General features: G+C 44.5%; 1 protein-coding gene across 1 annotated transcript; it reads left to right on the top strand.

Annotated features, from left to right (window-relative positions):
* Nucleotides 1-6,744: 6,744 nt before the first annotated feature.
* plag1 (pleiomorphic adenoma gene 1) lies at nt 6,745-8,379 on the top strand (the record flags this gene model as incomplete). Its single annotated transcript, XM_079291884.1, has 2 exons — nt 6,745-6,992; nt 7,197-8,379. The coding sequence occupies 2 exons, from the start codon at nt 6,745-6,747 to the stop codon at nt 8,377-8,379; spliced, it is 1,431 nt and encodes a 476-aa protein (XP_079148010.1).
* Nucleotides 8,380-13,243: the final 4,864 nt, after the last annotated feature.

Genomic DNA, 13,243 nt, shown 5'->3' with positions numbered 1-13,243 from the left:
AGAGTTTAATCTCACAGTTGTTCAGTACATCCGTGCATTTTTAGTTCCAGTAAGAAGTCCTTCTCGATTCATGGATGCCAGTGAAGACAGTCGAGCCTCCCCAGTTGTATTTCTTGAATAGGTTTTAATGCGTTTGAGGCTGAAAATGTCCGCTCGACAGAGGCAGCAGATTTTGGGATTGTCACCGCCCAACATGTCAGGCTAGCCCACTGACCAATCACGTATGGTTAAGCCAGCTAGCAGACTCTGGCACGTCAAAGAATACGCCCAACATATCAAACTAAAGATCTGATTGGTTGAAGACTATGACAATCAACAATATCGTTGCCATTCACTTGAACTGCAAAGGGATCACTTGTGAGTCTGCAGGCCTCGGCCTGTCTTCTTACCTAGAGACACAGAGGTGAAATCTGATAAAAGCTCTACTTAAAACAAGCTACACTGGAAGCAGAGCAACTGAGGAAGACAGTAGCTTTGTAATGAGGAAATAAGATAATGTGAAAAATATTTTTATAAATTATAATTCATGTCGTGTATTTAAGAAAAAATATTAAATTATAAAATAGATAACTTTGTGATTTTGTTTAGGCCAGCAGAGAAGGCTTTGCAGGCCCTGACGGCCCACCACTGGCCTAACTGCACTACTGGACAGTCCCCGGCTGATCTGTTTCTTCACAGACATATCTGGACAAGTTAGGATTTCCTAAAGCCTTGTACCAAGGAGACGGTGCGAGAGTATCAACAGAAAGAAGACTATAACGGCACTGCTGCAGACCGGTTCTTTAATGCGGACGATGCCGTTTATCTGCGCAGCACTGTGTCGGGGAGTCGAAAGTGAATTCCAGGGTTGGTTGTGAGACAGACAGGCGTATGAAGTCAGAGAGCGGGACTCCGGCACAGTACACAGACGTCATGGAGACCAGCTGCGAGCTCGAGCAATTGCTGAACCTGATATAGATGTCACCGAATCACAGGCTGAACTGGGTGATGGTGAAGACTGCAGCAGTTCTCAGGAAGTTGTTGACGCTAACATGCAGACACCCGAGCTTCTGGAGCCCGAACCAGTGGCTCTGAGGCACTCAAACCGAGTGACTAAACCACCAAAGCGATATATGCCATAAGACTGAATACCACTACAGCGGACTGTTTGTTTTAGCTTATACTTGGATGAACAACCTAAACACACATACAAGACTTATGAAGATGACAAATATTGTGTTAACTTAGGCCATATGTTGTTTTTTGTTTTTGTTAAAAGTACCAGACAACTGTTGTTCAGTTAAGAGAAACATGTTTATTAATATTTCCAGAATTATATGGAATGCTTTGTTATTCTCAGTTAAAAGGGGATATAATGTAGTATATTGGTCACAATAATGTTATATGGTTGTAATGAGAACTAATGCTTTTTGGACTTCAGTGAACACGGTCCTTTTCTAGTGTGCAAATGCGCACTACAACCACGCGACTGGCCGAATAAAGTCAACAAACGCTACCTCTGCGTTAGTCTCGTCAATACACCATACCCCGTAAACTGACGACCACAGCAAGCCTACTCAGACAGATTCTCTCCAAGTTACCCTTCAGCGGTTGTTTCTTCTATCTATGCATTGTACATTGACTCCCATTGGACATCATATAGGACCCACAGTGATGAACCCTCCTGTAATTTTTAGTAAATGGGAAAACCCTTCATCATCAGTCATCACTAACAGATAGTGCAGAGTAGACTGTTTAAGGAATGAGTATTAGTATATGAGTATACTTGGAATATTTTTTTCTGGTTAACCCGACCCATGCAGCACGCACACACACACACACACACACACACACACACACACACACACACACACACAAGGCCATCATTTGCCATGATGACTCACACACTGACTCACAAAGTAAAACAACACCAGTGCCACTGTTGCAGCTGGTTACAATACAGTACAACTGTCAGGATCCAGGATCCCTGTCTGACCCGTTGTGTGTTTCCCCTGATCTCCTCTCATGTGTTCTGTCATTCCCCTGTTTGTTATTGTGTGCCATGTGCTCTGTGTTTGTCCTCTGCCTCCAGACACCTCCCATGGCCGCACCCTTGATTGTGCACAGCTGAGGACACTCCAGCCGATCACCTCCTGCAGCCTGACACACCAGACTCAGGGCCCACTAATGAGTCCCCTGTCTCTATATAAACTCTGGTCCTGCAGTCTGGGGTTGTCAGGTCGTACCGTCTTTCACCCGCTTTAACCCCGGGGCATCCTCTGCCCTCCTTGTGTTCTACGGATTACACGCCGCCGCTCTGCCCTCCTTGTGTTACACGGACTACACACGCCGTCAAGCTGCCAGCCCTCCGGTGTCGAGCCACAGGACTCACACCGTCGATCTGCCTACTCTCTGTTATCGAGCCACGGGCCTCACACCGTCGATCTGCCACTCGGGTGTCGGACCACGGGCTCCACACCTTCCTGTCTTAGTCAGGCTAAATAAAACCTGTTTCCATTAACTTCTGTCTCCTGTGGTCTTGCGTTTGGGTCCTACCTGTGAACTCCCGTGACAGAACGACCTGACCATAATGGACCCAGCAACCACAGGAGCAGCTACGCTGTACAGAACTAACAGTCTGCTGGAGGAGATGAGAAGTTTCGCTGCTGAAGTTTCTCGGATTGGCTGGTGCGGGCAGGAACTAGCCCGGACAGTCAAGTCTCCACCAGTTCCAGCACCCGCACTATTCCCGCCTGTCCTCGCTCCGCCGGTCTGGGAATCCCCCGTGCCGGCTCCGGATCCCTATGACGGAACACTGGGGAAGTGCCAGGGCTTCCTGTTGCTATGCCAATGGGTATTTGACCGTCAGCCTCAGACTTTTGCCTCTGACGGGGCCAAGGTGTCCTACGTGGTGGGATTACTGCGGGGAAGGGCTTTGGACTGGGCCGCGAGAACGTTAGGTTTTGAGCGGCCTAATACTGTGGGTTATGTGGACTTTGTGGCGGATCTGATGAGAGTTTTTGACCCTCTGGGGGACTCTGATTATATGGCCAAGCACCTTCTCAGCCGGAGACGGAGCCAAGCAAGTGTAGCGGAACACTCGGTTGCCCGGCCGACTCCGGCTCCCCGTATTCGGACGGCATTGCAGCCAGCTCCTGTTCCTGCCGCAGCCAGCTCCTGTTCCTGCCGTCTCTGCGCCGCAGCCAGCTCCTGTTCCTGCCGTCTCTGCGCCGCAGCCAGCTCCGGTTCCTACCGCCTCCGAGCCGCAGCTATCCCCGGACCCAGCCGCCGCCGCCTTCGAGCCGCAGCTATCCTCGGACCCGGCCGCCGCCGCCTTCGAGCCGCAGCTATCCCCGGACCTGGCCGCCGCCGCCTCCGAGCCGCAGCCTCTCCCAGACCCGGCCGCCGTCCCAGAGGCACAACGACCTCCAGTTGCCGTCTCTGAGCGGCAGCGACCTCCAGTGCCCGCTGCCGTCTCGGAGCAGCAGAGACCTCCAGTACCTGCCGCTGCTGCACCAGCATCCTATTCTCCGGAGCACCTCTGCCCGCCCGGCCGTCCGCCGGAGCACCCGTGCCCGGAGCCCCTCTGCCCACCCGGCCGTCTGCCGGAGCACCTGTGGCCGACGCTCTTCTGCGGCCGGCCGGTCAGATCCTGTAAATAAAACCTGTTTCCATTAACTTCTGTCTCCTGTGGTCTTGCGTTTGGGTCCTACCTGTGAACTCACGTGACGACAACAACAATACAACATAAACAAGAAATATATAAGAAGAACGTATAGCGCAGCAAATATAAAATAGCAATGAAAAAACATCAACATCAGCAATGAATAGAATCAGTGGCTCAAAAAAAGACAATGGTGCCACAGTTTATAAAACCTATTCTGAGTTTTCAGTCGTGTACCAAATGATTTAAAGTTTCAATTGGGTTTGTGTTGGCACAAAGACAAGTGTAGCTGATGGTACCAAGGCTGAAAAGGTATCTAAGTTAAAATAATGAGTTGGGGGTTTATCTGTCAAATTTGAGTTCACCACTGAGATCCAGATAATCTAATATTCATTCAGGCTGCAACAAACACTCACTCATCACCTGAGAATAAAGAAATGTGTTGCTTATTGTCCAGCATACAGTATAGGCCTCATGAAGGCAGCTGGAGATGAAAATCTGTAGTTTGGTTCTGTTTTTGCATTTCTTTTGAAGATTCCTCATATCTGTTCATGATATTGTTCTCCTATATCGGCCAGAGTATCAGAATATTATAAGGACTGTCAGTCTGAGAAGGGATATTCACGAGAACAAAAAGCAGGTATCATCAGTTGCCCGTTCCCCGCCATGATATAGAGCAGGGGTGGGCAAACCTTTTGACTCGGGGGCCACATTGAGTTTTAAAATTTGACAGACGGGCCGGGCCAGTAGCAGATGAATGGAGTGTTTGTGTGAACTAATATAAATTACAAGTAAAAGCCATGACCTAAACAGTAACTTGCATTTAATTTCAGTGGGAACAGTGTTGTTGGTCACCCTTTTTAACCAGTGCGTCAAAGTTTGGTGTCAGTTTGGTTGTGGCAATTCTCAGAACAGATCTGAGGTGTTCATCAGTTAACTGGGATCTTACAAGGTGTTTTTTTAATTGCATAAATGCATATTTTATCATGCACTTACTTAATAAGCAGTCATTTTTGACACAGAGTTTTTAGTGTAAAGGTTAATGACTGGTCTTTTTAGCAGTTTGATTCTTTGAAGGGATCATACAAATATTTGTCTGTCACATGTAACATTGTCAGAGCTCTGCTCTGTAAAGTCTTTCCTTGTCTCTCCTCCCTGTGTCACGGTCTGGTTACATCTCACTGGCATCAGGAAACGTATCAGAATACCCTTATTATATTGGTTGAACTGCATCACGTGACGTGATTTACAACGCATTGGTCGGTGTTTTTCCTGCACAGCTGAACAAAGTGCCGTAAATGCTGGAAAGGAGCGTGAATAACTCCGCTGCATAAAGCAAAGGCCCGCAACCCACTGAAAACGTGTCCGCGACGAACCACCAGTTGAGAATCACTGGTCTGCAGGATGGTGACGAGCGGTGAACAGCTGTTTGTGTGGCGTGTCTTCCGTCTCTTCCCGTTTCCTTTGCCTACATTCCCCTGGGTCCTAAGCCCCTCCCTGTACAGCTTCTTATCACCCTCTTTGCACCAACGTATTACGGTAATCAACGTTGCATATGTGTCAAACTCTATCGGTGCATCTCCGGTCTGTCTGTGTTCATCCTGCATCGCTCTGTTCTGTTCTTTAATGTAACGTTACTGGAGGACGGAGCCTCTCCCAGCTGTTAGCAGACTGTTGTGCTAGCAGGCTCACTCGCGAGCTGTACCCAGCATGCAGTTCGGCGGTGAAATTTTATAAATGTACAATTATTAGTGTTACAAATTGTTTGTGTCACAGACTGTTGTGTGCTGTGGTGTTTTTCTCTGTTAAAGAGCGTTAGTGGTGGGTTGGTAATTGTTGTGTTATAAAGTTATGACCATGAATAGAGTTCCCTCTCAATACATATAAGACAACTAGCGCTGACAGCGGCAAAGAATACATTTAGCTGCCTGTTGAAAGCAGACATCAGTTGTTTCGGCTATGCGCCGGTATAATGGTGTGTGAAGAATTCATATCATACCGGAAATAAAAAAACGGTATACTGCCCAGCCCTATTATAGTTTGGGCAATTTTGTACCAATATCTGACGGGCCGCTGACTGATCCGGCCCGCGGGCCGTAGTTTGCCCATGCCTGATATAGAGGCTGGTGCCTGTAATCCAGTAGGACTTAGAGGGAAGGGCGGCAGTATTTCATTTAGTAGTATACCGCCACCTGTTGCGGTAGTAAGGACGTGAAGTCTAGCATATCTCTTTTGGGCACTCAAAACATTGACCTCACTAGTGAATAACAGTCAATGTTTCTCATGTCATCGCTGCATCTCAGAATAACATGAGGAAACGTTTGGATAATAATTTGAATATATCCGCTGTTTTTTTTTAATTAGAAATGAATAAACTCAAACGTACACTATTTATTAGCTCCCAGTAAATTAGAAATGCCTCATTCTGGTCAGATAAACAGACAGACAGAAGGACTTTTAACTTTTTAGGTGTTACATATATTCAAAATAGTTTTTTCAAAATGAAAGTAATAATCGATGTTACTGAGCATTTTTTAAATGTCAGATGTATTTTTAAAAAGACTTCCACTTCACACTCTCTAGCCTAGTATTTCTGGAGTTGTACAACTTGTTATTCTATTCAAGATGTTTGCTTACATTGTATATACATTTCACCACATTGAATATCAATTTTGCTCCTGCTTCAAATGAATTTCCCCACAGGTATCATTTGAGCTCATGTTATACTCGGATCCCCACTGATGGTTCTGATTATATTGCTTGTAATTAACAACTCCTCTTCGGTCACATGACTCAGCCAACTGAAACCAGCTTTATGTGACCAGTTATCCAGGATCACCAACGTTCTCTCCAGGCTCAATGAAACCCAAAGAGAGCCAGGTTGAGTTGAACTGGTTTTGTGATAGGGGCCTCAGATCAGTTGATTTATGACTTAGGTTTTAGTGTCCTTTGTACATTCAGATGACGTTTTCTCTCTCTCTCTCTTTCCCAGGCCCCTGACTCCGGGCGGTGTTGAGCACATACAACTGGATAGAATAATTGCATCAGTACTAGTTGGGCACTGCGCCCCAGTCCATGTAGCTGGTCAGCCTTAGAGTGCCATGGCCACAGGAACCCACGGCCACCGTGACCACATCCTGGAGAGAGCCAAGCTTGCAGCGCCCACAGGGAGGCGCAGGAGAGCAGAGGGGAAGCCGAAAAAGAATTTCCCTTGCCTGGAGTGTCAGAAAGCTTTCAACAGTCTGGAGAAGTTGAAGGTGCACTCGTACTCTCACACAGGAGAAAGACCCTACCGCTGCTCCCACCCCGAATGCACCAAGGCATTCGTCTCCAAATACAAGCTGCTACGGTACAGACTAGCAGCAGTACATAGCAGGCTGCAGCATCTTGCTTTTCTCTTTACACCTTTTGTAACATAGTGCTCAATAGTAATCAGAATATGTTCATGAATACTAGTTTTCAGGTCTTGTGTTTATGTGTGATGTAAAGCATGCCTACTTTAAACGTGATTGCAAAAATTCTGAGTGCTCATAGAATGTGTCTGTGTTCCAAGGCATATGGCAACTCACTCGCCAGAAAAAAACCACAAGTGTTCATACTGTGAGAAAATGTTCCACCGCAAGGATCACTTAAAGAATCACCTACACACTCACGACCCCTACAAGGAGGCATTCACCTGTCAGGAGTGTGGCAAGAGCTACAACACCAAGCTGGGCTTCAAACGCCACCTCGCCCTCCACGCCGCCAACAGTGGAGACCTCACCTGCCAAGTGTGCCTGCAGCCATTCCCCAGCACTGGGGTTCTTCTGGAACACCTCAAAACACACGCTGGCAAGTCCTCTGGTGGGACCAAAGAGAAAAAGCATCGCTGCGAGCACTGTGAGCGCCGATTTTACACCCGTAAAGATGTGCGACGCCACATGGTGGTGCACACCGGACGCAAGGACTTCCTCTGTCAGTACTGTGCCCAGCGCTTCGGTAGGAAGGACCACCTGACACGTCACGTAAAGAAGAGCCACGCTCGGGAGCTGCTGAGGGTAAAAAGTGAGCCAGCTGATTCGCTGGAGCCCGTTGTCTATGACTTGCCGTCTGGGGGCATCAAGGGCGAGGTCCCGGGAATGATGACACCAAGGCCGCACCAGCTCAACATGTACACAGGCCCCATCCTGGACACGGAGCCCTTCCCCACACACCCTTTTTCTTTTAAGTACCCACTGGGTTCCAACTTTACCTCATACACCGTTTCCTCACAGGAGCGGGAGCAGAATCTAAAGGGAGAACTGGAGACCTACCTGATGGAGCTACAGAGCAGCATGCCCTCCTCATCTTCTGCAGCCCAAGAACCCCAACTCTCCTCCTCCAAACTCGAGTTGGAGCCTCAAGTGGGCGTGCTGGAGGAAGGGAGCGATGGGGTGTCTCTGTCTAAAATGTCTACACCGATGGCAGCAGCCACCGCAGGCGACTCTCTGGCATCTTCGTCTTCTCTGATGGACTTCTCACAGCTCTTCAACTTCCTGCCACTCAACGGGCCCCCGTACAACCAGGCAGGGGGAAGTGGGGGGCAGGGCATTGCCTATCCACCCAATGAAGTGCCCACACCTCTCGTCCAGCTGCCCTTCCAGCCTCCAGAAGGCCCAGAGGCTGCAGAGAGCCCACTTCAAAGGCTCCCCTCCTCCTTCATATCCAACCTGAGCACACCAACCACACTGCCCCGCTTCCACCAAGCTTTTCAGTGATCCAGTATGTACTGCGCATGGCACACATGCACTCTAACACACACATAGTGGCACACATGTTGAGCTACACAACCTCCCCAGCAGACACCAACAAGATGCCAGCAATACATGTTTGAAGATATAAGCACTTCTGTCCATGTAATGACAACATGAGCAGATATAAACACATGCAGCAAACACATAATGATCAGCACTGAGAGCAGCACACACACGGTTTGGCTCAATCAGCTTTCTAATTGCTACTGTTGAGATGTGTTCTTTTCACCTAATAAGCTTTTTATTGACGAGTTGGCAAATCTTCTCCACCTCTACTCCCTTATGACAGGTTCACTTAATAGCAGAACAATTATCATCTTGTGGTGTGTGGGTTTGCAAATACAATACCTAATTTCTCAATCTTGTTCATTTTTATAAACACCTTTTAACTGAGCACAAGCAGTAGAATTCACGGCAAACACGCCACATTCACATTAATGGAGCAAAAACATTTTTTCCGCAATAACGTAAAGGTGGCTTAACTGTGACTGTGAGAGCTGTGTCACTTTAAACATGAATTATTTTGAGAGTTGGAGAATTTCCATATAGAATACTAATAGCAATTCGATTTCAGTGACTTATTCTTTCCTTTACTTAACCCCCGTGCTTTGAATAGATAGTCCTGAGGAAGCAGTTTTTGCGATTGATACAGCACTTTGAACATTGTGATGTCGTCTGTCATCGCAGTTGACCTTTGTTTTATCTCTTTCTCTTTCTTATTTGTGGTAGGGACCAAACAGTAGTTTGGGGATGTTTTCGCCCATACATATATTTGGGAAAACTCAATATAAATTTGTCAAACATACTTTTCAGGATTTTTATCAGAAAGTGAATTTAGTAAATAGGTTAAAACATGCAAAACATTGATCTGGTTCTTTTGATCAATCCATAAAGCAGAAGTTCATTGACGTGATTATAGACGAGGGAACTACTGAACAACAGTATCACAGTGAAACATTTCATTGGTTGGTCAAGTTTGATCTTAATTCTGCAACAGTGGGGTCTTTTTCAATGAGAGCTTACATGTCTTTGGAGTTTCTTAGTTATCCCCCAACCCACTGCTGCAACATTACTGTTGACTGTTCAGGTATTCGTGTTTTTCAACATCGACTTAATTGACACCAAAGGCTGTCAATCTCTAATTTCCCCCCGAAACACCCTCTCCACCACAGACGCACAGCATCCCCACCAACAAGGCATCTGGATGTCTTATAACTGCGATTCCACACAAACACACCTAGACATCACTGTTGATGAGCCTTACCCAGCGAGCTCGCTGACGTGATGCCTGTCAACCTCGCAGTGGAGTTGTCTTTACTGAAGGCTCAGTGTGTCATTTCTGATGGTTTTGCTACTGAGCTGTTGCACTCTCCTCTTGCTTGTGCCTTATTTTTATCATCAAACTTTTTCGGTGGGAGTAGATGACACTGTTCGTGACTGAAACAAAAAATATTAGTTGTTGATTTATGCAGAAAGCTGATTTAACATCACAAAGTTATTACTTTTGAAGTGTTTATATGATACCGAGTAACATTTTATTTCATGTGTCATAAAAGGTCATTGCAGTGGTGGTATACAAAAGTGAACCATAAAAATGCAAATTGGGATCTTTCAAACTGGTTGGGACGGGTAGGAGGATTGAAACTTGTTTCAAAAAGATTCGCCATAGTTTTATTAATATTTTAATGACTTGTTATCATCTAAGATGATATACTCAAATTTAAACATTTACTAGTTCAGAAAACTAAGTTTTACAACGCACACCACCAATATGCGCATTCAAAGGGAAAATAGCATTTGTCAGATCAATTTGTCAGATGCTACAAAGGTGCTCTGTTTACTGAATATTCCAGCCACTCTGTCTTTGAACCCAGACCAAGGTACAACAGCAATATCAAACTGTTCAGATAAATGACACAACCCCGGTCACATCTGGACTCGCTTCACATTTTAGCTACATAGAAAGTGATCTGGACAGTGTTGTTTGCTAGCACATAGCCTACATAACACATATCAACAAACATTATTATTCAAAAAAGTGAAATGATTTCTTTAAGGAGTTGTCTCTGCTCGATGGAGAATACTTTAATTAAGATCAATTCCGAAAAATATTTCGAGAATGTTTCAGCCAGTAAACTCTTTATCTAGACAGTAATCTGGCACCAAAGTACACTTTTCAAAATGTTACAATTGGCTACAAAACACGCAGCCGCTGCCGTCGCTCCGCTCTTTCATTTAGTTTTGTGACCTATAAATCTTCGAAGCATGCAGATTTACTTGAGCTGTCGTCCCTTCAGCCTCCATTGTCTCAGCACTTCCTCTCCTCGTCTCTCACACATTACTATCTTACTCTCCTTGCTGTGTATCCTCTTCGCTTGGTCTAGCTAAATGCAAAAAAAACATTTTCTGGCATGCATTTCCAAATGATACATTGGTTGTTGTTCAAAGATACTGATTATTTTGGTAACTATAAAACATACGACAGCCCCAGTTAAATAGACAACCATTATGTCACAGCTGACATAATGTCTACCTCTGAATGATGCTGCTGCCCATCACATGATTGCATTGAACAAGAGACATTCTAAAGTGTCGCTATACCACAATGCTGACATGGCTTTTCTCTTTTTGCCCTTTATAGAATCAGCTGACGAAAGTTTATGAAAGCTAGCATTAGCTTTGAGTACAGCACGCTATATAGTTCAATTGGTTTACCATTTTATCAAAGATGTGAAAATGGTAAGAGGGACAAATGCCTACCTCGAAAATAACGGCAAGTGTTTTTTGCTGCACTTGATTGAAATATACCAAGCAACAAAGGTTTACCCACCTTGTGCTCCAATGTCCTGTGTCTGGAACAAACCTGGGCAAATCAGCTGGCACACTATCTTCTGCCAGTATGTCAGTGTCAGACAGTTTCACGACAGGGTTTTATATCTGAAATATTTGATATAAAATACAAAACAATTTCTATCCAATCCATCAAGAGCAAAGTACAAAAATCCTAATTCCCTAATTAACAATAAATACATTTATCTGAAATAATACATATCCCTGAATAGAAGTATTAAATATGCCTATTCAGTTATTTATCATCCAATCTACATCCAACAATCTAGAACTCTAGAAAATACGATATGAAGTCAATGTAACATTTTGTAAAATCTCTCCAGATAGTCTGAGAAGTGTCCAATAGAATAGAGGTGAAAGGTCCTCAAAGTTCTGAACAATTCAGCCCGGTATCTTCACAGTCAGAAAATTATTTTTTTCCATGTTGGATGATTTCACATCTCCCATTTTCCATCCAGTGCCAACACAGGAAGTAGTGTGCCTTGTATGTTGGGAAACAACTTGGACTAGCATGTAGCTTGTCTGACAGGATACAGGAGCTTGAGTTCTATCACAGACCAGCAATTACAAGAGGCCTTTTAATTAAAGTGACCATGTTCTAACCTTGAGCAGCCTTGCAGAGAGAAGAATTTAAAAAAGAACATTAGCATTAAATGTAAAAAAAAAGAAATCATTGGATGTGATCTGGGGTTTCACAGAATCGAACAATATCAGCAGTCTTGTCAGCTTTCGGATTGGGAAAATGAAAAAAACATATCGGATAATCAGTATAATATAAATAACCGTTTTCTATTTACAAAAATGTCAGTTATCAGTGACGACTACTGGCACTGTGTCCTGTGGACTATCTCCATTGACATTAGAAAAACATGCTGCGGTTGAATTTCTCAAATTGTTTAAAAGTTTTGACTGCTCCATAAAGCAAATCATATGTACCTCCATTGTACTGGTGTAGCCATACAAGTGAAACCAAAACTATCTTCATACCACTTGAGGGAATGGAACAAAATAAAACATACAAAATTGAAATACAATCAATCTATTTTGAAGGACACGATGTTTTGGTGTGAAAACATTTGTGATTCTTATACAAATGATTTTCTTCCTCTTCCAACCCAATCATCAAGAGGAATGCTTCTCAGCATTTTCTGAGGCTTTTGTTCATTGAGAGCTTCAATTGTGTTTGGTTTAGCCTCATTTGTGACCCTCAGCACCCCCACTAAGGGTTGCATTCCCTCTGCAAACCTTAGTGGGAAATCCAAAACTTTCTCTTTTTCTCATTCTGCGTTGACGATAAAGATCTGTGAGATGATCACAAAAATACATTCAAAGATGACACCTGCTGCTGGAAAAGACATTTAATTGATCTTTTTACGCATTTTTCCAATACGGTTTGTGTAATAAATCCAAATCCTGATCTAACATACAGGATACTATGGAAACAAAGCGGGCTATCTTCGGGTTAGTTGTCCCACTCCAACAGCTAATGCTAGAGTTGATGACTGTAGTCTAGTTTCTAAATAATCTAGAGCGAGCGACCATCAGCCAGCAAAGTAGGGCTGGGTATCAACTGAACTGTGCTGATCAAAGCTGTGGTCAGATCCACAACCTTGTTGATTTCTTCTTTGTCCCAATAGTTTCTGTTTTAAATCCAAATTTTGATGAAAAGCTGAGGGCAAACACACACCTATTCTAGTTGCTGTGATACATTAAAGAAACAAATCAATGGGAAAGATCCACACTCATAACTCGGCCAATTCTAGACTGTATTTTACTTTTACAAAGTCAATGTTCGGCTGCTTATCTTTGGAAAACATTTGGCTTTTAAAATGCATCATGTGAAGTGAACAAACTCATAAAAACAGCAAACTCAATCTGCTGATGAAGGCCGTGAGATGCAGTTTAAAGGGCAGAACAGAATAGGGAACACTATTTTGTCAAGCTACTGTTCCTACTACTGGAATATTGTTTTGTTGAC

The sequence above is a fragment of the Melanostigma gelatinosum genome, assembly GCF_949748355.1.
Source record: "Melanostigma gelatinosum genome assembly, chromosome: 20".
Lineage (NCBI taxonomy): Eukaryota > Metazoa > Chordata > Actinopteri > Perciformes > Zoarcidae > Melanostigma > Melanostigma gelatinosum.
Note: the sequence above shows the minus strand (reverse complement) of the source record. Positions and strands in the feature narration are given on the sequence as shown.